The sequence below is a fragment of the Octopus sinensis genome, linkage group LG22 (assembly GCF_006345805.1).
Source record: "Octopus sinensis linkage group LG22, ASM634580v1, whole genome shotgun sequence".
In the NCBI taxonomy this organism is placed as follows: Eukaryota; Metazoa; Mollusca; class Cephalopoda; order Octopoda; family Octopodidae; genus Octopus; species Octopus sinensis.
This window is the reverse complement of record NC_043018.1, coordinates 14,995,171-15,022,670: the sequence shown is the minus strand read 5'-3', so window position 1 is coordinate 15,022,670 and position 27,500 is coordinate 14,995,171. Positions and strand designations below refer to the sequence as shown.

The window sequence follows — 27,500 nt, the reverse complement described above, 5'->3', positions numbered from 1 at the left end:
GTATTTATTTCATTGTGTTGCGGTTGGTCATTGCGGCTGAACTTTGTAATGCTATTATCTAAGAGATGTTTATACATTTCCTTGTATAGATTAGTCTTTTTGTCTGCAAATATGAATAGATATTCAAAGAGCTTTATTGATTTTAAATCCTAATTTAGCCTCTGTACAAAATCGTTTTTCTCTTATCAAATTCCTATTCATTAATAAGAGTTTCCTTTTACTGTGTATCAATTTTTGGCTTTTCCGGCGTGTATTTCGGAAACTATTTCTTATTTCTTTATTTCCCACAAGGGGCTAAACATAGAGGGGACAAACAAGGACAGACAATGGGATTAAGTCGATTACATCGACCCCAGTGCGTGACTGGTACTTATTTAATCGACCCCAAAAGGATGAAAAGCAAAGTCGACCTCGGCGTAATTTGAACTCAGAACGTAACGTCAGACGAAGTACCTATTTCTTTACTACCCACAAGGGGCTAAACACACAGAGGACAAACAAGGACAGACAAACAGATTAAGTCGATTATATCGACCCCAGTGCGTAACTGGTACTTATTTAATCGATCCCGAAAGGATGAAAGGTAAAGTCGACCTTGGCGGAATTTGAACTCAGAACGTAACGGCAGATGAAATACCGCTAAGCATTTCGCCCGGCGTGCTAACGTTTCCAAAGTTTATATATACATACCTACGTACATATGTATGTGTGTGTGCGTGCGTGCGTGCGTGCGTGCGTGTGTACGTGCGTGCGAGTCATCTAAGAGACAGTAAGTCAGGGAAAAGATGCACTCGTATATCTGTCAATAGAGTTTATCCGAAATATATAGTATTAATATATCCATCATGGCTGATCTTACCAATCGGTTTCGTGCAAGGAATACAATGGAGTGTTAGGTAACAATCCGATTATATAACCTTACGCTCATCAGAGATAGCCGATATGGAAGGGAATATTGCGACAGCTCTCTATTGTCGGAGGTGGATTAACACAACCGGTCAGCGACTGCTGTGAAAAAGATGGTGAAACGAAGGGCCAGGGGATTAGGTTAGGAGTTATGTCCCTTGGTTGAGTATGCTGTGAGGCTGGTAAGGGTTATCTTGAAGTGGTTGTAGGGAAAGTGTGCATTATTAATGTGGTGCTTCTGAGGGGATGGGGTGTGTGATATGTGTAGTGGTGTCATATGCATAATTTTTTCCGGGGATATAAGTTTATATAACAGTGTTCGTTGGTCTTTTTTTTCTTTCTGTAAAGGATAAGGTCTTGCCCACATGAAAGGAAGTACATCCTATCGTACCTGCGCACCCCACCATGACTGCAAGCACAGGTCCCCGGCCTCGACCTTCCACCAATGCCCTCAGACCAGGCAAAGCACACACCAATGCGCCCATGTACACACATGTATGTCCCTATAAGGCGGATACCCCCAACATATACTCCCATTACCCCCAACATATACCCCTTCACACACATTGTACCCCCACACATATATAAACCTCACACACACACACATTACACACTACACGTTAACTTAAAACCCCACGACCTCATCATTTACGGAAAGAAAACAGAGCAACGAACACAGCTATATATACTTACACCCCGGAAAACATTATGCATATGACACCACACACCCCATCCCCACAGGAGCACCACACTTAATAATGCACACTTTCCCCACAAAGACTTCAAGATAACCCTTACCGGCCTCACAGCATACCCAACCAAGGGACATAACTCCTAACCTAACCCCTGGCCCTTTTTCGCTTCACCAGCTTTTTCAAGGCAGTCGCTGACCGGTTGTGTTAATCCACCTCCCATAATAGAGAGTTGTCATCACATTCCTTTCCATATCGGCTAACTCTGATGAGCGTAAGGTTATATAATCGGATTGTTACCTAACACTCCATTGTATTCTTTGCACGAAACCGATTGGTAAAATCAGCCATGATGGATATATAATACTGTACATTTCGGATAATATATATCATATGTATGTTTGTATGGATGTGTGTGCTTGTATTTACACGTAGCTGTATAGTTGTCGTTTATCTATGTGTCTGGAATTTTCTAAAAAGGAGTAAAAGAAACTGACCCGCGCTCCCCAAATCTAATCTGTTAGTGACACAGCTAAACTCTGTAAAACATTTCAAAGATTCTCCCTTTGAGGTTCTTAAAAAAAATATATGCACACTCTCGGTTGTATGCGTCTACAAAGACACATATGTAAAAAGTAATCATGCACACACACTCTCTCTCTCGCTCTCTCTCTCTCTCTCTCTCTCCCTCTTTTCCTCTCACATACACATACACATACACACACACACACACACACACACACACACACACACACACACACACTGTTGTTAAAACCAGTTGTAGAGGAATCTTTACTTTGCTACTTCTGGTTGTTTTGCGGTCTTCATAAGTCGGGGACTCATTATCAGAGTGCAATAAATCCTAACTATTATTCACACCAATTCCTTCAAATTCCGCTCCCTTCGCTATCTGCTCTGGTGCCATATTGCTGATTTGTTTTGTTGTTTGTTTCTTCCCAAGCCATGCCTAGCTCATAAGGGCCGGTTTCCCGGTTCCCTTGGCATATAGGTTCCCCACCTGGACGGGACGCCGGTCCGTCGCAGGTGAGCTGCAAGATGCAGGTGGAAAGAGTGAGAGAAAGTTGTGGCGAAAGAGTCAGCAGAATTTCGCCATTACCTTCTGCCGGAGCCGCGTGGAGCTCTGTGTTTCGTTCATAAACACACACATCGCCCGTTCTGAGATTCGAACTCGCGATCCCTCGACCGCGAATCCGCTGCTCTAACCACTAGGCCATATGCCTCCACTATATAGCTGATAGTCATTGTTTCATCCTCTCTTCAATGATATTCCTTAAACTAAACCTTAAACAAGTCTCTTTAACTTCTTGAACAACGCATTATTTTGTTTTATTGTGTGCATAATAGAATAATTAAGATGAAATATGGTGTGTATCATGTAATCTTTCCAGAGTTCTTTGATGGACGAATGACTTATGATAACCATCAGTCACTGTAATCGTCTGAATTAAAGTTCTTCTAAGATTAATCCTTGGAAACAGAAATAACTCTCAGAGTCTTGTAGAAAGACGACCAACAGAATTGTCCAAATGCAGAAATATCTAGTCTCTCAATGACGTTTTATGGCACAAATGTTCAACAAACCATTCGGAAATGAATCTTAGACCGAAACTGTTTCTTAGACTTCCATCTGAACGGTGACTAGGTCTGGAGACGGTCTTCATAGTTTTTGGAATACCAGACTGGTAAATAAAGTGAACAATGACGAGCAAACAATACGTTCAGTTTTAACCTTCCGTTACCAAGGAAACGATCGGCTGTTGCTTTGTACCATGGCGTCTCTTTCCAAACAAACTTCAATAGAACAAACCCTGGTGTCAAAGCCATTCCATCTTTAACATTTCGTTTCTCGCTACCACCTCTCTTTTACTCATTTACTCGTTTCAGTCATTTGACTGCGGCCATGCTGGAGTACCGCCTTTAGTCGAGCAAATCGACCCCCCCCCCAGGACTTATTCTTTGTAAGCCTTGTACTTATTCTTATCGGTCTCTTAGCTGAACCGCTAAGTTACGGGTACATAAACACACCGGCGATGTTGGGGGGACAAACACAGACACACAAACACATACAATCATACATATTTACATATACATATATAGGACGGGCTTCTTTCAGTTTCCGTCTACCAAATCTACTCACAAGGCTTTGGTCGGCACGAGGCTATAGTAGAAGACACTTGCCCAAGGTGCCACGCAGTGGGACTGAACCTGGAACCATGTGGTTCATAAGCAAGCTACTTACCACACAGCCACTCCTACGCCTGTTAGAATTTATAATATATATATATATATATTATAATATATTCTGAAGTAAAAGCTTAATTGTACAGACAAGTAGCTCTTTCAAGTCATTAATTAAATCAGACCAGTTTTACTATAATTAGACTAATTAATTAACCTCAGCAATTTGATTTGAGAATATTTAACCTTCTAAATCCACCCCCCCCCCCGAACTCCTCACTTCCACCACCACCACCACCACTGAATCATGACTGATAATTAAGTTTAAATCTCAACCTTATTAAGAGGCACTTAAATATAGAAAGGGAAACATTGTAAACAGTAGAGCACGTGTGTGTGTGTGTGGTGTGTGTGTGTGGTTTTGTAGTGTTTAGCTCCAGGTGAGTGATGACCGAGAATAGCTAGGATAAAAGAAGTGTAATCCCCCACCCTCCCCTAACCATCCTATTCTTCTCTTGGACAAAGAGTATGGGGGTACTAGACTGTCTCACATGTCTCTCCCTTGAGTAGCCTGTTATCTGGGAAGGGATTCGATTGCTATTTTTAGCAGGTTGAGTTAACCGCTTAAAGAAGCTCCCTTTCATGACCTGAAGTTGATATAATTTTATTCACCAACATAAAAACAAAGAAACAGTTTCTCTATTTGATGGCAGCTTTTACTGAAATATTTGCAAACAAAATAATCAGATTATATTGTTAATGAAAATTTAATTTTGTGACCCTCCAAAACAATTTCAATGCTTTAAGAAAAAATCCTTTGACTGTAATACAGTGGCTCTCAACCAGGGTCCAAATAAGACTTTATTGTTAAAGTTCATATGCAGATGTGGCTGTGTGGTAAGTACCTTGCTTTCCAGCCACGTGGTTCTCGATTCAGTCCCACTGCATGGCACCTTGGGCAAGTGTCTTCTACAATAGCTTTGGGTCAACCTAATCCTTGTGAGTGGATTTGCTAGACAGAAACTGAAAGAAGCCCATTGCATATATATATATATATAAAAGTATATGTGCGTATGTATATATATATATATATATATACGCACATATACTTATATATATATATATATATATATATATATATATATATATATATTATATAGAGGGCATTATTACACATAAATGCCACACGCTAGCAGGGACTCTTAAAGTCAAAACTACTAAAATAAATAAACATATTGCACCGAATGTAACTCTTGAAGCGAGACATTTTTTCTCTTCTGAGGTTTTTCACACCAACTACTTGATAAAAATCTTATGAAGATTTTATCCTATTTTAAAATTATATATACTCTTTTACTCTTTTACTCGTTTCAGTCATTTGACTGCGGCCATGCTGGAGCACCGCCTTTAGTCGAGCAAATCGACCCCAGGACTTATTCTTTGTAAGCCCAGTACTTATTCTATCGGTCTCTTTTGCCGAACCGCTAAGTGACGGGGACTTAAACACACCAGCATCGGTTGTCAAACAATGCTAGCGGGAGAAACACAGACACAGAAACACACACATATATATATACATATATACGACGGGCTTCTTTCAGTTTCCGTCTACCAAATCCACTCACAAGGCTTTGGTTGGCCCGGGGCTATAGCAGAAGACACTTGCCCAAGAAGCCACATATATATATATTTATGTGTGTTTGTCAGACCCAGCATTGCTTGACAACTGATGTTGGTGTATTTACGTCCCTGTAACTTAGCAGTTCAGCAAAAGTGACTGACAGAATAAGCACGAGGCTTACAAAGAATAAGTCCTGGGGTCAATTTCTTTGACTACAAAACACTCTTTCAGGCGGTGCCCCAGCATGGCCACACTCAAATGACTGAAGCAAATAAAAGAATAAATTCATCACATTTCTACAATTTACAAAACATTTTAACAATTTTTTAATACAATTCCTAAAAACATATAATTATCAAAAATAGAATTAGGGTTTTTGTAATACTCATTGAATGGCTGTGGAGGTCCTGTGGAATGAAATAGGAATGAAAGGGACCAAGGGAGAAAAATGGTTGAGAACCACTCCCATTATATATATACTTCTGTTGATTTAAATTTTATCTAAATCCCGTTTGTGTGTCTGTTTTCTATGAGGCTCCAGTAGAGCCCCATAGAAAACAGACACACAAACATATACACACACACACATGCATGTGTGTGTGTGTGTCTGTTTTTGTTCCCCCTACCCTCACCATCGCTTGACAACCAATATTGGTGTGTTTATGTCCCCCGTAACTTAGCAGTTCGGCAAAAGAGACCAATAAGGTAAGTACTAGGCTTGCAAAGAATAAGTCCTGGGATTGATTTCATCAACTAAAAATGGTGCCCTAGCTTGACTGAAACAAATAAAAGAAAAAATATGTGTGTGTGTGTGTGGATAGATATGGATAAATATATGTATTTATATGGTTAGATAGATGTAAATATGGATGAGTATATATATATATATATTTATATCTCTCTCTATATAAACGGCAGTTTGTCTGTGTGTGTTTCTGTGTGTCTGTCAGTTTGTACCCTCACCCTGACCACGGCTTTCAACCGATTCTGATGAAACTTGACACACGCATAGCCCAATGTCATAATTCAAAACTAACGCAGCGAAAAATTTTGAAAAGTTCCCCCAGTTCTGAAAAAAATCGATAAATTCGACATGGGGTCGAGAATCAGAAATACAAACCGCAAACTGTCTAGGGGACGCAACTCCACCTTTTTTAAATCTCAAAAAAAAATTTACCATCATATTTTTCCATTTTTTTGCTATTTTTTGGCTATAACTCTCTAAAAATGCTTTATAATTATTTCCCTTACAAACCTGAGCAACGCCGGGCGATACTGCTAGTATATATATATATATATATATATATATATATGTAGGTTTGGCCAAAAGTCACCCGACCATTTAATTCCAATATTTATTTATGTTTAACAATGTATTTAATAAAAGCGTCTAAATATGAAACGTCATGAAAATTGTTCAAACTGAAATCTTTCTGGAGTGACACATTTTTCTATTTGAATCAATAGAGAATTACAAATGGTATTTATGGAATTTTGATTCACTGTTGGGTGACTTCTGGCCAACCCAGTATATAGATAGATAGATAGATAGATAGATAGATAGATAGATAGAGAGAGAGAGAGAGAGAGAGAGAGAGAGCTAGATAGATAGGTAGATAGGTAGATAGATAGATAGATAGATAGATAGAGAGAGAGAGAGAGAGAGATAGATAGATAGGTAGATAGAGAGAGAGAGAGAGAGAGAGAGAGCTAGATAGATAGGTAGATAGGTAGATAGCTAGATAGATAGATAGATAGAGAGAGAGAGAGAGAGAGAGATAGATAGATAGATAGATAGATAGATAGATAGATAGATAGAGAGAGATAGAGAGCTAGATAGCTAGATAGATAGATACATACATACATACATACATACATACATACATACATACATACATACATAGGCAGGTAAGCTGGCAGGTAGTCAGACAGACAAACAGACAGACAGTCAGACAGACAGACAGATAGACCGACAGACACACAGACATCTCAGAAGTAAAGATTTATATCAAGAAAATAAACAACTTTATTCAGTGCATTAAAATATTTAACCTAATATTTAGTAGGCCAACCATGAAGGCACATGGCTAAGTGCCTCGGGTGTTTTTGGTTCCCAATCATAAGGTTGTGAGCTTGACACTTATTGAAGCATTGTGTCCTTGAGCAAGACACTTTATTGCATGTTGTTCCAGTCCACTCAGTTGGCAAAAATGTGTTTCAAAAGGGTCAGCCTTGTGACATTCTGTGTCATGTACTGAATCGCCTTGAGAATTATGTTAAGGGTACCCTTGTCTAGGTAGAGGCGCAATGGCCCAGAGGTTAGGGCAGTGAACTCACGGTCGGAGGATCGCGGTTTCGATTGAGTGTGTTTACTGAGCAAAAAACCTAAAGCTCCACGAGGCTCCAGCAGGGGGTGGTGGCGACCCCTGTTGTACTCTTTCACCCCCCCAACTTTCTCTCACTCTCTCTTCCTGTTTCTTGAGTAACGCTGCAATGGACTGGGATCCCGTACAGCTGGGGGGAACACATACGCCATAGAAACCAGGAAACCGAACCCATGAGCCTGGCTAGGCTTTAAAAGGGCACATAAATAAAAAAATAAATAACACTTGTCTATGGAGTACTCAGCCAATTGCATGTTCATTTCATGGGCAGGCTGTTCTGCTGATTGGATCAACTAAATCACTTGTAACTGACGGAGCGCCAGTAGACATGCCTTGTGCATAATATATTAACAAATTTGAAGTGCCCAAGTAGTGTCAGCGCAGATAAAATTGGTATAATTAAGGGGTGTCTATTTACTTTTGAAATGTCTGTATAGCTGTGTGTTTGTGTGTGCATGTATTGTGTATTTGTGTGTGTGTTTATACATATCATCATCATCATCATCATCGTTTAACGTCCGTTTTCCGTGCTAGCACGGGATATATATTCCTTTCCTTTACTTGTTTCAGTCATTTGACTGTGGCCATGCTGGAGCACCACCTTTAGTCAAGCAAATCGACCCCAGGATTTATTAGTTATAACACTTGTAGTATATATATATATATATACTGATGTTTACATCCTTATTATCATTATTTATTATTATTATTATCATTATTATTATTATTATCATTATTATCATCATTATTATTACTGAGTGAGAGAGCAGTGCATGCCATCAAAGTAACGCAAGGGTAAAATATACGAAGCCCAGTATACCCATCATGACTACCTGTCTGATAAAGGTACACTAGGCACATGCATCACAATCATATGTGCGCAACATGGTGATCTTATATTAAGATAAACAGTGCATAACCTTACACATGGGGCCCAGCTAGAATTTTCTTCAGGTCGAGTAGCCCATCTCGCTCAAAAGGTCTCTGAATAAGGGTTGTTTAAGGATGTTGAATGAAAAACCCATGTTTCCGGGGGTGAATTATTCAAACCCCAAAGAACTCCTCTCAACACATGGCTATGATGCTCCCCCACTACTTCTGCTCATGGTCAGAGATGCACATATCATCAGCCACTAAGGGACATACTCAATTGGTTAAGGTCAAACAACTGACAAGCAAATCTGTGGTATTGAGTAGAATATTAGCTGTAGCCCATCTTTTATAACCAAGACAAAACAATGTACATGATAACTCTTCCAATCAGTTAAGATCAAAAGCCATGAGAGCCACTGCCTGGTACTACATCAGGTCATTATTATTATTATTATTACTACTACTACTACTACTACTACTACTACTACTACTATTATCATTATTATTAAATAAAGAAATCTTTATTCACACAGTTACTGTCTGTAGTAAATACTTCCAGTCTGACACCAGAAATATCTGCCACCATTTCCTGGCTGGTTCACACCACTCTCTCTTTGATTTGGATTTCTTTGAAATACCTGGAAGCTATTTCATCATATTTTGTTGACACAGATGGTCACCATTTCTCACTAAACCTCTTCCCACCGACCCGAGCCACACACACACATTGTACTCACAGCTGCAGACACAGGTCCACAAAAGCAGACACACATATACAAATACACATGTGGATATATATATAAAACACATATGCACATACTTCTTCTCTTGCATCTCACACACACACACACATACCAGATGTATGCACACATTTGTGTGACTAAAATAAACTATGTCACACGTCACCAGAGAGGTAGTGTTTGCTTTCTGTTACTTGAAAAACTTGCAAATCACAAAATTAAACAATTAAAAGCTTCACACATCTTAATTTCTCATTAAATATTTGTCAGAAAGTGAAGAGAAGGAAAAAAAATAGAAAAGATATGAATACACGAAAAAGAATTATTCAAGTGTATGTTTAGAAATAAACTTTCGGTCGACCTGACTTCTTTACAACATGTTGTATTGCTTTTAAATTCTTTCCGGTTAAGAATGCAGAGATCTCACTTTAAGTGGAATCTGTGTCAAAGACAAACTTCGGAGAGTGTGATGATGTTGCGGAAATCTGATCTGATTGTAGGAATGTGACAAGATTGCAAAAAATACAATGACAGTTTTGACACCTCAACAAATAAGTGAAGAAGGAATTTAAAGATCTTCCTGTGTTCTTGACACTTCCCTTGGTGCCTTTGTTTCAATGAATTCCCCAAAATAATGAAGAATTAAGTAAAATAATTTTGTCGTCATTAAGCTGGTGTTTGGAGCAAATTAAGATGAAATGTTAATGGAAATTTTTAGATCCCTTTAAAATAAAGTGTTTTAAAGGGATCTAAATATGGGATGGTCATAACTGGAATACTTAGGATCAGATCCTAGGTCTGTTCCACTAGGTTTAACTCAGGGAGAGATATCAACAATAAGAAAGGACTCATTATATAATGCAGTCCTAAATACAGTAACTGAATAAAAGTTGGAGTGGTCGCTGTTGGAATGTATTTGATCATAAGTTTTCTGGATCTGAATTGGCTAGGATTAAACAACAACCTGGGGTATTTACATTTTTTTAATTTCATTAAATTTTTTTTTGTGGTGGTGATCGGGAGTTTAGTAGCTGGGTGTCTTCGTTAATGTGTGAGACTTGTTTGTCAGCCAAGTGTACTGGTACAGACTGATGGAGACATACACAACAACAAAAACAACAACTGAAGTGAAACCAAACCATTGGATAAACAAGAACTGCATGGAAGTCGGAGGGATGGAGCCATTCTTATTGTCAGGTTATGTTGCAGACTTCATCCTTACCTTAGCTTAAAACAACCACCTGGCCCTTGATTAACTTTAGTGGACTCAGGTCTGAAGTCTGAGAATAGCTTGTTCCTATTCTTTCTTTTCTCCAACCTGTCTCAGGAGACCTGAAGACCATCGTGGGTCTTGATCCACTATACAAAGACAAATGGATTAAAGAATTTATTGCTTGACCGATTTCATTAAAGAATACTTTATTACTTCAGAAATGGATTAAAGGGCAAAGTGGACATCTGCTGGATTTGAACTCAGCATGCAGTGTCAAGCCACCATTATGTGCTACTGTTACTCTCTCTCTTTCTCTTTCTCTTTCTCTTCCTCCTCCCCTCCCCCCGTCCATCTGTCACATCTTTACTGGGTCAAGAGTGAGAGAGTGAAGAGGGAGTCAGTGTCACCTTGTCCCACACAGACACTTGAAGACCATTAAAAAAGCCATGACACAAGCTGTTACCGAATCATTGTCAATAGAAAGCGATGCCGGTCTTATGCTCTCATTATGAAACAAAGAGAGCCAACCCATAGCTGTGCCATGAAGATAACATCAGTAACCATTCTTTAGTGTCAGATATTATTCGTTTCTTTTGTTAGGGGCTGCGACCTTAATCTTTACTGATTCTTTTAAACCGATGCACATCCTCATTTCTGTTTTTCCTTCAAAATTCCCTTCATTCAGCATCATCATTTAACATCCATTTTCTGTGCTGGCATGGGTTGGAACTAACAGCAGAAGATCTTCCAGGGTTCCCTGTCTGTTTTGGCATGGTTTCTACAGCCAGATGCCTTTCCTAACACCAACCACTTTACAGAACGTCTCAGGCGCTTTTACGCAGCACCAGCATGCATGCTTCGAAGTGGCACTGGCTTAGTGGCACGGGTGCTTTTCCTGTGGCACATGCACCCACAAGCCTGCAAGATTAGGATTGCTCAGCTGATAATTGGAGCAAGGCAAAAATCGTCACGGCACTGACAGATACTTTTAGTCTTACTTGAGATTTATCAACTGCATGTACCTGTTGATCGTTTGCTTCGACAGGTAAAAAACAGTAAATAAAAGACATTCACTGGTATTGCTGAAGGCTTGCTGAGCTGTAACACAACTCAAAGAATATAATGGAATTGGAGCTTCAATACAAGTTTTAAAATAGCGGAAAAAAATAAAGCAAACATTTATTTCATGCAACAATAAATCTCTGAGCAAGGTATAAACAGTAGCTGCATGACAAAGTGAAGTATATTTGCCACTTAAATGTGGCTAACCCCCTAAGGGTGGATGCTACTGTAGCTTGTAGCCCCAGGAAGACACCTCCTCCAGCTGGCTATTGACATAGGTAATTGGTCATATTTGATATTTTCATGGAGAATCTTCTTGGTGAACTAAAGTCATGTAGAATAAAATGTTCACTTATATATATATATATATATATATATATATATGTAGGTCCCGGGTTGATTTGGGGTTAACCCAGTAAAATAAGGTACTCAATACATAGCAGAGTAAAATTAATTTATTATATAGAAGGAGCTTCTACAGGACTAGAACTGTTTCATTCAAGAAGAGATCTTCAGGAGCTTCCTGAAGATTTCTCTTGAATGAAACAGTTCTAGTCCTGTAGAAGCTCCTTCTATATAATAAATATATATATATATATATATATATATATAATAATATATATGTATATATATATATGTATAATATATATGTATTCAATTAAAACTTGGTATACACCTGGTAGTATGTCAAATTAATATACACCTGTTCATTATATGTATGAATGTAGCTATATGTATATATATATATATATATATGTATGAATGTAGAATATACGTATTAGATATATATATATATATATATATAGATATATATATATATATATATATATATATATATATATATATATATATATATATTAATATATATATAATATATATGTGGTGTATGAATGTAGATATTCGTATATATATGTATGTATGTATATATATTAATACGTATAGCTACATTCATACACATATATATGAACATGTGTATAATTAATTTGACATACTACCAGGTGTATACCCAAGCTTCAAATACAACTTGAGATATTTGCCTTGCCTTAATGTTTGCTGTCTTCTTTAACAATTATATATATATAAAGAATACAAAAGCATCTGAGGAGGAGGAGGAGGAGCAGGAGGAGCAGGAGGAGGTAGAAAGAAGGCTAAAAGGGAGAAGAGTGGAAAAAAGTAAATGAAATCAAGAAAAAAATAAATAAGTATAAAGATAAAGTAAAAAAATAAAAAATAAGATTAATAGTAATTGAGAATGGTGGGGGTGAGATTGAAGTCTATCAAGAATAAGGAAATGGAATATTTTGCAACGGTCAGTATTGGTGTGTTCTGGTCAAAAGATGACTTGTGTGGTGTTTATTCTATTTGAGATCACCTATTCAGTTCTCACAGGTCGTATGGTGTACAGGCATCCAGCAACAGGACCTCCATAATGCCATGATGGACCGTGAAGTCTGGCGTGGCATGGTAAATTCCATTGTCTCGACCACGGTTGAACAATGATGAGGATGATGGTGTACACACACACACACACACACATATATAACAATAAACATCAGCCTTTTCAAGCCTAGCCAGGCTCATGGGCCCGGTTTCCTGATTTCTGTGGCATATGTGTTCCCCCAGCTGGACGGGACGCCAGTCCATCGCAGAAAAAGGTTCCTTCTTGAGCTATGCCAGGCTCATAAGGGCCGGTTTCCCGGTTTCAGTGCCATAGAAATTTCCCAGATGGACGGGATGCCAGTCCGTCGCAGGATTACTCATTTTTGTCAGCAGAGTGGACTGGAGCAACGTGAAATGAAGTGTTTTGCTCAAGAACACAACGCGTCGCCCGGTCCAGGAATTAAAACCACAATCTTGCGATCATGAGTTTAACACCCCCTAACCACTAAGCCAGCGCCTCCATATATATATTATATATATATATATATATTATATATATATGTATATATATATCTATATGCACATGCACATACACACACACACACACATATGCTTTCCATCATACAGCTGTTCAATCATCTTTTTTTTTCTCTCTGGCTGAGGTCAAAAGGAAAGGATGGTACCTATCACCATCACAGGTCCAAGTGGACTGTGGCTGTTCATGTTTCTCTTGACCCTTTACATGTCACTATTTGCAGGAACACTAGAGGAATGACATTCTGGAAAGGACTGGGTGTAGTGATCAGTGATGGGCCAGGCAGGATTGAACAAAGCAGGTAGATAAGAGAAGGAGTGGTGAGTGGATCAGGCATGGGTCCAGCTAGTTTCGAGGAACAGGGGCCATTATAGTTGAGGTAGAAACGGCAGAGGGAGCAAACATGTTTCTTATAGGCAGCAGCTGGAGTGTATTTGTGAGTGATTTTGTTGTCAATCAGCTGGGTGAACCCTAAAAAGGGGGCAAAAAAAAAACCAACAGGATAGTCAAAACTTGACAGTGTTTGATCATAAGTTTACTTGTTCATGGTTTACCTGTGGCTAAACAACAACACAATTTGCCGTCATCATCATCATCAACACCTTCGTCATCATCATTGTCATCATCACCATCATCGTCATCATCATTATCATCATCATCGTCATCATCATCAACACCTTTGTCATCATCACCATCATCGTCATCATCATTATCATCATCATCGTCATCATCATTATCATCATCATCGTCATCATCACCATCATCGTCATCATCATTATCATCATCATCATCATCATCATTATCATCATCATCGTCATCACCAGCGTCATCATCATCGTCATTATCATCGTCATCATCATCGTCATCATCATTATCATCATCATCGTCATCATCACCATCATCGTCATCATCATCGTCATCATCACCATCATCGTCATCATCATCGTCATCATCATCGTCGTCATCATCGTCGTCATCATCATTATCATCATCATCATCATCATCCTCATTATTATCATCATCGTCATCATTATTATCATCATCATCGTCATCATCATTATCATCATCATTACCATCATCATTGTCGTCATCATCGTCGTCATCATCATCATCATCGTCATCATCATCATCACCATAACAACAACCACTGTCAACATTTCTGATCACACCAACATTCCTTCTCCCCTGTCCCCTGCCACCACACTCTGTCCTCAAACTGTTGTGGACAGATGATGCAACCGGATGCACATGATGGCATAAAGAAAAAACATCTTTGGGTGCATACAATGAACATCTGTTGATTGAATGCGTAAACATCAGCGCGATTCCCAGGGCATGCAGTACAACTGGCTGGGATAGAAATGCAATCAAATGCACATTAGGGTGCACAATTCAGGTAAATACAGAAACTGAGTGTATGCATCTGTTAATTGAATTTAGGAAACTACATGTGGTATCACCATAGCAGCCAGAATAGAGAGTAATTAAATAAATACACCTGGCAGGTGCAACAAGTAATTCAGTGCAGACAGAGTGATTAAGTGCAGGTATTATTTGGTAATGCTGCATCTATGGTGTCACACTAACAGACCATATGTTCTTCGTTTCCTGGCAGACACTGAAAATGGTTGGCATCTCTTTGGCAGCGACGGGGGACAAGGCAGGTGGGCAGCAGATGTTTCTCATTCCAGTGGTTGTTCATATTCTTGCTATAGTTGTTTTTGTCAAAATAGTAGTAGTAGTAGTTTTTTTCGTTGTTGTTGTTGTTGTTGTGGAGTCATAGGTCAACTCTGAGAAAGCCGTTCCAACCATCATGGCCATTTGAATTTCAAACATATTACCCTAAGACATTCCCAACTCACACCCCCCTCCTCTTCCCCTAGCTTGGATCCCTAACTAACTCCTATTTCTAGTCCTTTCCTGCCATAACATCAGCCCTCTGTAAATTCCTTTCAACTGATCTTGGAGGTCCCATCAAAGCCATGGGCACAGCTCTTTCCTTCAGATCAAATCAACTAAAATAGAAATTATCCAAAGGTAATTGACCATATTTGATATTTTCACGGAGAATCTTCTTGGTGAACTAAAGTCATGTAGAATAAAATGTTCTCTTGAAAACCACAACAAAATGGTGAAGGTTGCACTTCTAAATATACATAGAACCTGGCTTCTATAAATATTTAGTGTAGTATCTATTGGGTTGTCCGGAAAGTTCATGTCGATATTTAAAGGAAAGAAAAAGGTCAATAAATACTTGCCATTACATTTTTTAATCAACCAAATATGAACCATTTTGTTGCACAATGCGTCTCCATCTTTCCTTTAACTTGAAAATACCCTCTTCCCAGAATTCAGGTGGTTTCATGGCAAAGAATTCATCAAGGTATCTTTTCACATCATCCAAGGAATTGAAATTTTTACCATTAAGACTATTCTGCGGAGACCTGATAAGTGGAAATCCAAAGGAGCAATATCTGGTGAATATGGAGGGTGGGGTAACACATCCCAGTCAAGCTGCAGCAATTTTTATCTGGTTCCCAAAGCATCAAGTGCCAAAAATGAACTTTCTTATCTTCCATTTAAAGGGTTACAGAATTAACACAGGTTATGGGAACATAAGTCTTCTTCCATGAAAAGATAGCTTAAACTGTGCTCTAAATGGAGGTGTAGTCAAATCCTATTTTGTGGATTCAACCATGTTCTAAAATAAGTCAAAAGGTAAGCTACTATAAATCGGCATGAACTTTCCAGACAATCCAATACTTGTCTATTTCTCCACTGACGCTTACTCTATCACCAACAGCATCTTGTCTCATTCTTCTATAATTAAGGGTTCACAGAACGTCTGGAGGGAGGTGACCCAACAAAACACGATAATTCATGATTGTGTGATTAAGAAATTAACTTTCTAACTGCAGGATTTCAGGTTCACTTCCACTGAAGAGCATTTTCAAACCACTATCATCTATCATAAACTTAACTCAAACAAAATCTTGAAAATGAAATTTCATAGACAGAAACTGTATGGAAGCCTGACAGAAGGAATTTTCCTGTTTTCTTGAGACTTAATCAATTGTTCAGTTTAGCATGAAAATTTGATTGTTGGATGTTTTTAGTAGGGTCCATTTCATTGCAGCCCGAGGAAAATTCTAGACTTCCCCCCACCCCCACCCCCACCCCCATCCCTGCTATTCTTCAGTTTCTGATTAAGCCATTAAAATATAATTTATAAATCTCAACTTCTTTCAGTTCTATATTTAAGAGATGAGGAATTATTTACATTATTTACATTCGACATATATTTGTCCTCATCTTGTTTGTTGTTAACACAACATTTCGGCTGATATACCCTCCAGCCTTCATCAGGTGTCTTGCAGAAATTTTGAACCTGGGTTCTCATTCCTATGGTATTTTCGATGTTATTGTTGTCGTTGTTGTTATTATTATTATTATTATTATTATTGTTGTTGTTGTTGTTGTTCAGGTCACTGCTTGGAATCGAACTCGGAATCTTGGGGTTAGTAGCCTGCGCTCTTAACCACTATGCTATATGCCCACGTTGAATGCAAATAATGCTCAACTTCTTTCCTAGCCACCTTCCTTATTTCACCACTCATCACCATTTCATCATTCTTTCATCACTCTTTCATCACCCTTTCATCACTCATCACCCATTTCTCTTTCTGTTTGATTTACAACCTTTCATACAAACTTAAATGATTTCATTTTAATCTTCATTAATTTCTTTAATTCTTCATCTTTATTTTTTTTTGTTTTTCTTTGTTTCCAGTTCCATTTTGGACATCCTACCGCTTCCTGTTGGCCATTCTAGGATTCTTGGGATTTGTAAACATTTACACAATTCGTGTGAACATGTCTGTGGCCGTGGTGTGTATGGTGAACCACACGGCTCTCCTTGGAACTTCAGCAAACCCCTACAACACCACATTCAACGACACATCTACCGAACTCGAGGATGATATTTGTCCTGTTAACACTGATTCGAACAGTGCTGAGAAAAGCAAAGGCAAGGCTGATGTAAGTATTGTGTCCTTTATCATGATGTTTGTCCTGGGCTTTGACACATTGTCACACAAGCATTTACTAACAAAACCAAGAGTACCAATTATTATTGGTATAAATGTGAATTTGTAATCCAGATATAGAAGCTGGAGGTTTCAGAACAGTTGTCCATAGATTGTTATCTTCTTTCTCTTTGATTTTCAAAACGGTATTCACATCAGCAGGGCAGCTGAACTCTAAGACGGTACATACTTTTTCTTGTCTCTCTCTTTTCACTCTTTTACTTGTTACAGTCATTTGACTGTGGCCATGCTGGAGCACCACCTTTTAGTCAAAGAAATCGACCTCTGGGCTTATTCGTTGTAAGCCTGGTGCTTATTCTATCCATCACTTCTGCCAAACCATTAAGTTACGGGGACGTAAACACATCAAGATTAATGGTGGGGGACTAACACAGCACAAACACACACACACACACGTTATATATATATTAACAAAACTGTCCGATGAATGGGAATGTGAAACTCTGAGTAACAGCTTTTGTTATATTTCTGGTGCCTTTAAATAAAGCATATTACTCTACCTCTGGTATTTGAGTACTCTTTTCTTCCACCTTGTTTCACATTTATGTGCTTACTCCGGCATTTATATATATATATATATAGTAGGCTTCTTTCAGTTTCCACCTACTATATCCACTCACAAGGCTTTGGTCAGCTCTAGGCTATAGTAGAAGACACTTGCCCAAGGTGCCATGCAGTGGGACTGAACCCGGAACCATGTGGTTGGGAAGCAAGCTTCTTACCATATAGGCATGTCTGCACCTGCCTATCCCAAACACCAATAACCAATCTGCTGTTTACACTTTGCAGAAGTTTCAAGACAAGTGTCCACCAACATTCCCTGTGCTGATTGTTGATGTTCATTTATGTATTCAATAACCAAAAGGTTCTCTATATTCATTTCAGGGGATGTTTGTTTTTTTGGTTTTTTTTTTTTCTTGGAATCCCAATGTATATTGTTTTAGCAACAATGTCATGTTGCCTAGAGAAGTAGCACCTTGATAACATTTTTCGGTAACTGCCAATTTACGTGTGATGTCATCCCCAGAAACAGGACATAATCTACATTTTCGGTTATAATCTGGGATCCAAGGGTGTCACTGTCTCTTTCATTAACTGGATATATTTTGTTGCAAGCTCCTGCGCTTGGATCACAAATGCATAGCCTTCAAAGTGTGATATGATTTAGTGGTCACGAGTTCAAGAGCAGCTGCATCTCATACTGACCTTACTGTATTCTTCGTGCATAGTCTCTTTTGGGTTTTTTGGGGTTTTTTTGGTATGCTGTTCTTCTTTGAAATATGTTAGGCCTGCTGTTTTGGGGGTTGTATGGTGGTCATCAGTGGAAGAGTACTTCCTGAGGAGCCCACTTCTGACACTAGGATGGTCTCAGCATTAGGTCTATGTATTTGTTACACTTGTTTAGCAGGTGCCCGTCTGAGAGAGAGAAACAATGCAATATTCAAAGGCTGTCTGCGCAGATCTCAAGTCTCCACTTCCTTCATCTCGAGTAGAGCCTGTCGACATCATTGTTTCTCTGGAAGTTTCCTGTTGATGTCGGGATTTTACAGGTTTTAAGGTCAATGGAGTGGATTTTTTCAAAAGTCAGTCGAGTATCCCGAACGAGGGAATCAACACTAGTACTGCAAGTGCAGAGTTCCAACTGCTATGTTTTCCAAAGTATGGTATAATATTCTTGGGTCACTATTTTTATTCACAGTACCTTCTTCATGTGATATAATTTCACCAATGCTTTGGTTTTTGGAGCATTCTTAGTTGGGGACAGGAGAGACAGAGAGACTATTGAGGGACAGGCTCTGGTATTGAGGAACTGCTTTTAAACATGCAACATATACAAACATTTTTGGCCAAATTTCATTCCTATGTCAGCTGTATGTATGTATTGTATATATGTATGTATGTATAGATGGATGGATGAATGGAAATATATATGTATGTATATAAAGGCGGCGAGCTGGCAGAAACATTAGCACGCCGGGCGCAATGCGTAGCCGTATTTCATCTGTTGTTATGTTCCGAGTTCAAATTCCGCCAAGATCGACTTTGCCTTTCATCCTTTCGGGGTGGATATACGCACTGGGGTCGATGTAATCGACTTAATCTCTTTGTCTGTCCTTGTTTGTCCCCTCTATGTTTAGCCCCTTGTGGTTAGTAAAGAAATATATATATGTATGTATGCATGTATAGATGGATGGATGGACGGATGGAAATATATATGTACAGATCGATGACTGGAAGTATGTATGTAAGTATCTCGGGTCATTCTTAGTGCTACTAGTAACATGTAACCTAGTACGATTTGTTGCATGATTAGGCCATCATTTACTAAACCGGCAACACTACCAGGACTGCTTGATAAGGAGGGTGGTTTCATTGAAAACTCAGCAGGACCAAAAACAAACCCTACCAAAAAAAAAATGGACAAGCTCCTTTGAGCCAATTGAGAATGAGAAATCCCTAGTCTTTGTTTAGACATTTCTCAAGAAGGAAACTTCTGGTGTTACACCTGCAATTTCGTTTGCATCAAATGATGTAGACTCGTGCTCCACTTTGAAAAAATGTATATTTTGTATAGAGAGTAGGATTGACCCTGTGTAAGACCTTTTCTGCCTTTAATAAGCTTCAGGCAGAGTCATCACTTGATTTTTAACATCTATATTATGTATACATTGCATACTATGGCTGACCAGAGTTGAAGAAAATAAAATACTCCATGAAAAATTCCGTAATTTGGTAACTTTCTGAACACCTGTTGCAAGAGGCGCCCATCATTGCCACATTTGAGCAAAAGAGTGTTGGTCCCCAGCAGGACTGAAAAGTCATGCTCATGCTGCTTTATGAGAACAATCAAGCAATGGTTTTGTTTGAAATTGAGTTGCAGCCCTTATCATCATCATCATCATCATCATCATTTAGCGTCCGCTTTCCATGCTAGCATGGGTTGGACGGTTCGACCGGGGATCTGGGAAGCCAGAAGGCTGCACCAGGCTCCAGTCTTATCTGGCAGTGTTTCTACAGCTGGATGCCCTTCCTAACGCCAACCACTCCGTGAGTGTAGTGGGTGCTTTTTACGTGCCACCTGCACAGGTGCCAGGCGAGTATATATATATATGTATGATGGCATTGCATTTGTGTACTTGTGTATTTATGTATTTATGCATGTATATATGAATATATATGTATGTTTGGCGTTAGGAAGGGCATCCAGCCGTATAAACATTGCCAGATCAGACTGGGCCTGGTGCAGCCTTCTGGCTTCCCAGACCCCAGTTGAACCGTCCAACCCATGCTAGCATGGAAGCGGACGCTAAACGATGATGATGAGGACGATCATGATGTATGTGTATATATGTATATATCTACATATATAAGTATGTTTGTATATATGCTTGTATGTAGGTTTGTATGTACATATGTATGAGTGTATGAACAAATGATTGAACAAGCTGACTTCCATCACAAAGATGTGTGTATGTGTGAGTGTGTGTGTGTGTGTATGTGTGTGTGAGTGTGTATGTATGAGTGTGTGTGTGTGTCTGTGCATGTGTGTGTGTGTGTGAGTATGTGTGTGTGTGTGTGTGTGTGTGTGTGTGTGTGTGTGTGTGTGTGTGTGTGTGTGTATGTAAATGGAGATGTGTCTGCCTGTGTTAACACTCACCAATAAAGTTCTATGAACACAGAATCCATTAGATTTCTTAATATTTCAAAAATGGTTCTTCCGGAAGGAATTCTTTGTATTGATGTATTTAGCCATGAAATATTATCAATAGACATTCAATTATTTACCTCATTAAACATTTTTTTGTTTGAAATTGCTTTTAGCAATTTCTTAGAAAATTACATTAAACTCTTTAAATTCCATTAATTTCTAAAAGACATTTCTGTTAGAAGAGTTTCTGAAATTCTTCGACTCTTTTACTGGTTTTGGAGAAATGGGGCTGGGCAGACTTGTTAGATCATTTGATATAATGTTTTGCATTATTTGCTCCAGCTTTTTCTGTTCTGAGTTCAAATCCTGCTGAGGTCAACTTTGGTTTTCATTCTTCCAGGGTCAATAAAATGAAGAACTAGTCATTTCTTTTAATTAATTTACTCAACAAATCTCTCTCTGCTAAATTCCTAGTTTCATGCTAATTAAGAAATATTTTCACTGTTTTCCCAATTTTTAGTCATAATATTGATCTATCATGAATTTCAATCTTTTTTTAGCAATCTCTAATGACCAGATGCCTTAGTCATGTTTTTTTAACCCTTTCGTTACCAACCCAGCTGAAACCGACTCTGGCTCTGTAGTACAAATGTTTTGCTTTCATAAGCTTTGAATTAAAATCGTCCACCAAACCTTAGTCACAATTTATGTTCCTAACACCAGCTTAATGATTGCTAAGTTATTTTACTAAATTCTTTGTTATGTTTAAAGTAATTGAAAGAAACACAGAGCATCTCAACAGAAATACAGTAACAAAAGGGTTAAGTAAAACCCAACTTCTACATGAAGTTATTTCAAACATGAACTTACACACACACACACACACACACGTGCATCTGTCTGTCTATCTATGTATCTATCTATCTCTATCTATTTATCTATATGTACACACTCACACACACACACACACACACACACATTTATCATCATCATTTAACATCCATTTTCCATGTTGGTTTGAGTTGGGCAGTTTGACCGGAGCTGCCAAGGCCAGCAGCCACACCAAGTACCATGGTCCATTTTGGCTTAGTTTCTACAACTGGATGCCCTTTCTAATGCCAACCACTCTGAGAGTGTAGTAGGTGCTTTTTACATGCCACCAGCAAAGGAGCCAGTCAGGTGGGCCTGGCATCAATCATGTTCAGATAATGCCACAAGCACGGAAGCCAGTCAGGGGGTGGCTTGGCATCAACCACGTTTGGATGGTGCTTTTACATACCACCAGCATGGAAGCCAGTCAGGGGGTGGCTTGGCATTGACCACGTTTGGATGGTGCTTTTACATACCACCAGCATGGAAGCCAGTCAGGGGGTGGCTTGGCATCAACCACGTTTGGATGGTGCTTTTACATACCACCAGCATGGAAGCCAGTCAGGGGGTGGCTTGGCATTGACCACGTTTGGATGGTGCTTTTACATGCCACCAGCATGGAAGCCAGTCAGGGGGTGGCTTGGCATCGACCACGTTTGGATGGTGCTTTTACATGCCACCAGCATGGGAGCCAGTCAGGGGGTGGCTTGGCATTGACCACGTTTGGATGGTGCTTTTACATGCCACCAGCATGGAAGCCAGTCAGGGGGTGGCTTGGCATTGACCACGTTTGGATGGTGCTTTTACATGCCACCAGCATGGAAGCCAGTCAGGGGGTGGCTTGGCATCGACCACGTTTGGATGGTGCTTTTACATGCCACCAGCATGGAAGCCAGTCAGGGGGTGGCTTGGCATTGACCACGTTTGGATGGTGCTTTTACATGCCACCAGCATGGAAGCCAGTCAGGGGGTGGCTTGGCATTGACCACGTTGGATGGTGCTTTTACATGCCACCAGCATGGAAGCCAGTCAGGGGGTGGCTTGGCATTGACCACGTTTGGATGGTGCTTTTACATGCCACCAGCATGGGAGCCAGTCAGGGGGTGGCTTGGCATCAACCACGTTGGATGGTGCTTTTACATACCACCAGCATGGAAGCCAGTCAGGGGGTGGCTTGGCATTGACCACGTTTGGATGGTGCTTTTACATGCCACCAGCATGGAAGCCAGTCAGGGGGTGGCTTGGCATTGACCACGTTTGGATGGTGCTTTTACATGCCACCAGCATGGGAGCCAGTCAGGGGGTGGCTTGGCATTGACCACGTTTGGATGGTGCTTTTACATGCCACCAGCATGGGAGCCAGTCAGGGGGTGGCTTGGCATCAACCACGTTTGGATGGTGCTTTTACATACCACCAGCATGGAAGCCAGTCAGGGGGTGGCTTGGCATTGACCACGTTTGGATGGTGCTTTTACATACCACCAGCATGGAAGCCAGTCAGGGGGTGGCTTGGCATTGACCACGTTTGGATGGTGCTTTTACATGCCACCAGCATGGGAGCCACTCAGAGTACACTGGCATCGACCACATTCGGATGATGCATTTTACATGCCACAAGAACGGGAGCCATTCAGGGGGCGCTGCTGTTAAACCTCTGTTAACAACACCATATGCAGGTCCTTTCCGTTTACTTTCATGCGCAGATAAATTTCCCACCATGGACCTTAATGGTTGTAAAGACACAATGTCAGTGCATAGACTAAAAGAGGCCTTCATAGAGAAAACTGTCCCTGTTCCCACTGCAGATGACACTCACACACAGCATTACAAACATGGCCCTCACACCCACCTTCACATTTCATGATTACTATTGGGATCCATCAGGTACCGGACAAGGATTCTAGATTATTTTTCCAGTTCCTTTTACTTAATTTCTGAGAGCGGTTGGGTTCATTCTTAGTATTTTTCGTTTGTGAGAGCAGTCGAGTTTATTTCAGATATTCTCATTTTAAAAATCATCTCCAGCTAATCGTTGAGAGGACGTTGGTGTTGCCTTGGCAGAGGTCGGTGCTCTCTGAGTGCTCTTGTTGTTGTTGTTGTGTTGTTGCTGCTGCTGCTGCTGCTGATGTTGTTGTTGTTGTTGTTGTTGCTGTTGTTGTTGTTGCTGTTGTTGTTGTTGTTGTTAAAGTGACGAGCTCTCTGGTGTCATGTTGTGACAAGGAGCAATCACTTTTCACATAGTTTAGTATTTCTCATAAATAACTTAGTATGGCTGTCCAACGAAGCCCACCCCTGAATAAGTGGCATGGCTTTGAATGCATTTGGTTATTTCTGCTCTCCGATCAATTTTGATTCATAAAAATCAAATCCACTTCAAACCAAGACCTAATTCTTTTTTAAACTAAAACTTGTTGTGGTCGAGTGGCAGGTTGTAAACGTCCCGGAAAATAAAATATTAAACTATAATTCCCATCAGTAATGAGATGAAATTATTACTTTAATCATTTATTTTATGTTTATACGAGTTGGATACAAGTTGCTAATGGCTCAAATAGGTCATTGCATGCTTGTCAATGGTGAGAGCATTGCTAAAACAGCTTTGCAACCCAATCAAAACAATGTTATTTACTCAGGTTTGAAAATCTTGTTTTATTGATTTTTCTCAATGAGGTTTACATCTTTGCTAATATACATTAGTGATTTATACACACACACACACACACACACACACACATACACACATACGTGTATTTCTATGTAGTTAAGTATGTATAGATATTATGTCAGGTTGCTCCTAATGACAAGTAATCCAGTCCAAGGTCTTACATGACAAGGTCATCAGTGACTAACATGACATTCCGACAGGACCAGCTGAGTGAAGGCGGAGGGGGGTGAGGTCCAAGAAATGCTCCTGTAATTCTACTTCATTCTTTTAGTTATAATAATATCAATACTAAAGGCGGCAAGCTGGCAGAAACGTTAGCATGCTGGGTGAAATGCTTAGCAGTATTTCGTCTGTCTTTACATTCTGAGTTCAAATCTTTTCGGGGTCGATCAATTAAGTACCAGTTAAATGGCATTTACATTGGCATATGGTGTAGTGGTTAAGAGCATGTCCCTTAGTGGCTGACAATATGTGCATCTCTGATCACGAGCAGAAGTAGTGGGGTTTGAATAATTCACCTCTGCAGTACCAGTCAGTGGCTCTCATGGCTTCTGATCTTAACTGATTGGAAATGTTATCATGTACATTGTTTTGTCTTAGTATAAGATGGGCTACAGCAAATATTCTGCTCAATACCACAGATTTGCTTGTCAGTTGTTTGACCTTAATCAGTTGAGCATGTCCCTTAGTGGCTGACGATATGTGCATCTCCGATCACAAGCAGAAGTAGTGGGGGAGCATCATAGCCATGTGTTGAGAGGGATTCTTGGAGGTTTAGATAATTCACTTCTGGAAACATGGGTGGTTCGTTCAACATCCTTAAACAACCCTTATTCAGAGACCTTTTGAGCGGGATGGGTTACTCGATCGGAAGAAAATTCTAACTGGGCCCCCACCTGCAAGGTCATGTGCTGTTTATCTTGATATGAGATCACCATGTCGCACACATATGGTTGTGATGCATGTGCCTGGTGTACCCTTATCAGACGGGTAGTCATGATGGGTATACTGGGCTTCGTATATTTTACCCCAGTGTCACTTTGATGGCATGCACTGCTCTCTCACTCAATAATAATAATAATAATAATAATAATAATAAGGATATATAGTTTGTTGTTTGTAATGTCTAAATTTATTTTTAATCCCTTGTTTTTCTTTGTTTCTTTTCCAGAATGGAACATTTTTGTGGGACAAACATATTCAAGGACTTATCTTAGGTTCCTTCTTTTGGGGTTACCTGATGACCCAAGTATTCGGGGGTTGGTTATCCACCAAGTTTGGCGGTAGAAGAGTCTGGGGTTATAATATCATCATTGCATCTATTGCATCGTTAATAACGCCAGTCGCAGCAAATGCACATTACATCCTACTCATCATGCTGCGGATCCTTATCGGAATGACCACAGTAAGTTACCTTTTCCACCTGCTTGCCTTATTTGCTTCTCTGTCTTTTATTTTAATTTTATCTTTTTTTATTTTATTTTTTTTTTATTGCTTCAGTCTTTCCTCTTCATCATCATTGTTCGACCGTGGTCGAGACAATGGAATTTACTATGTTACGCCAGACTTCACGGTCCATCATAGCATTACGGAGGTCCTGTTGCTGGATGCCTGTATCCCTGGAGATTACATCAGGGTAGGAGAGTGTGCGCCCTCTGGTATTGCGAGTAGATGGCTTCCGGAGGAGAAGAGTAGAAATTACTTCTTTTTCAGCTCTACAACAATGTCCAGCAAACTGGACTCTCCTACCTTTCACAAGAGATGACACAGGTGGTAGTTTCCCATATATTTGCATTTTGGTTGGATGGCGCTTCCACGAGAGATTTTGAGCTCTCATAAGGAGGCGAGTGTAGGTTCCATCCAACCGCCTCTTCATGGCTTGGGATAAAAATTGGCCCCTTTCTCATCTTGTATGAGGAATACCGGATATCTTCTTGCACTACTTGCCTGATAAAAAACTCAGACACTCCCATGTCCCTGGCGATGGTCCTGATTGACTTGGAGGGATCGTTGTCAATCATGGCCAGGATCTCATCAACAAATTCGGGAGTTTTTTCCTTATCAGAACAATCAGAGTGAGTTTTCCAAGCTGCTGTACCTTTGTAGTCACCATTGGACTCATCCAAATCTTTCCGAATCCTCTGTACTGTCCACAGATTGACACCCAAACACCCTGAAATGTTCATATTAAACGTTATTATTGTTATTTCTTTATTTTCTGCAAACAAAATACACAGGAGTGGCTGTGTGGTAAGTATCTTGCTAACCAACCACATGGTTGCGGGTTCAGTCCCACTGCGTGGCATCTTGGGCAAGTGTCTTCTGCTATAGCCCCGGGCCGACCAATGCCTTGTGAGTGGAATTGGTAGACGGAAACTGAAAGAAGCCTGTCGTATATATCTATATATATATATATATATGTGTGTGTGTGTGTTTGTGTGTCTGTGTTTGTCCCCCCCAGCATTGCTTGACAACTGATGCTGGTGTGTTTATGTCCCCGTTACTTAGCGGTTCGGCAAAAGAGACTGATAGAATAAGTACTGGGCTTACAAAGAATAAGTCCCGGGGTCGATTTGATCGACTAAAAGGCTGTGCTCCAGCATGG

General features: G+C 39.8%; 1 protein-coding gene across 1 annotated transcript in view; it reads left to right on the top strand.

The window, feature by feature from the left end:
- The window catches only part of LOC115223149 (sialin), a 64,273-nt gene that overhangs the window by 17,107 nt on the left and 19,666 nt on the right, over positions 1–27,500 (top strand). Inside the window, exons 3-4 of the mRNA XM_029793574.2 lie at positions 17,396–17,643; positions 26,067–26,300. Of these exons, the coding sequence (XP_029649434.1) occupies positions 17,396–17,643; positions 26,067–26,300 (482 nt within the window). The remainder of the gene's footprint in view (positions 1–17,395; positions 17,644–26,066; positions 26,301–27,500) is intronic.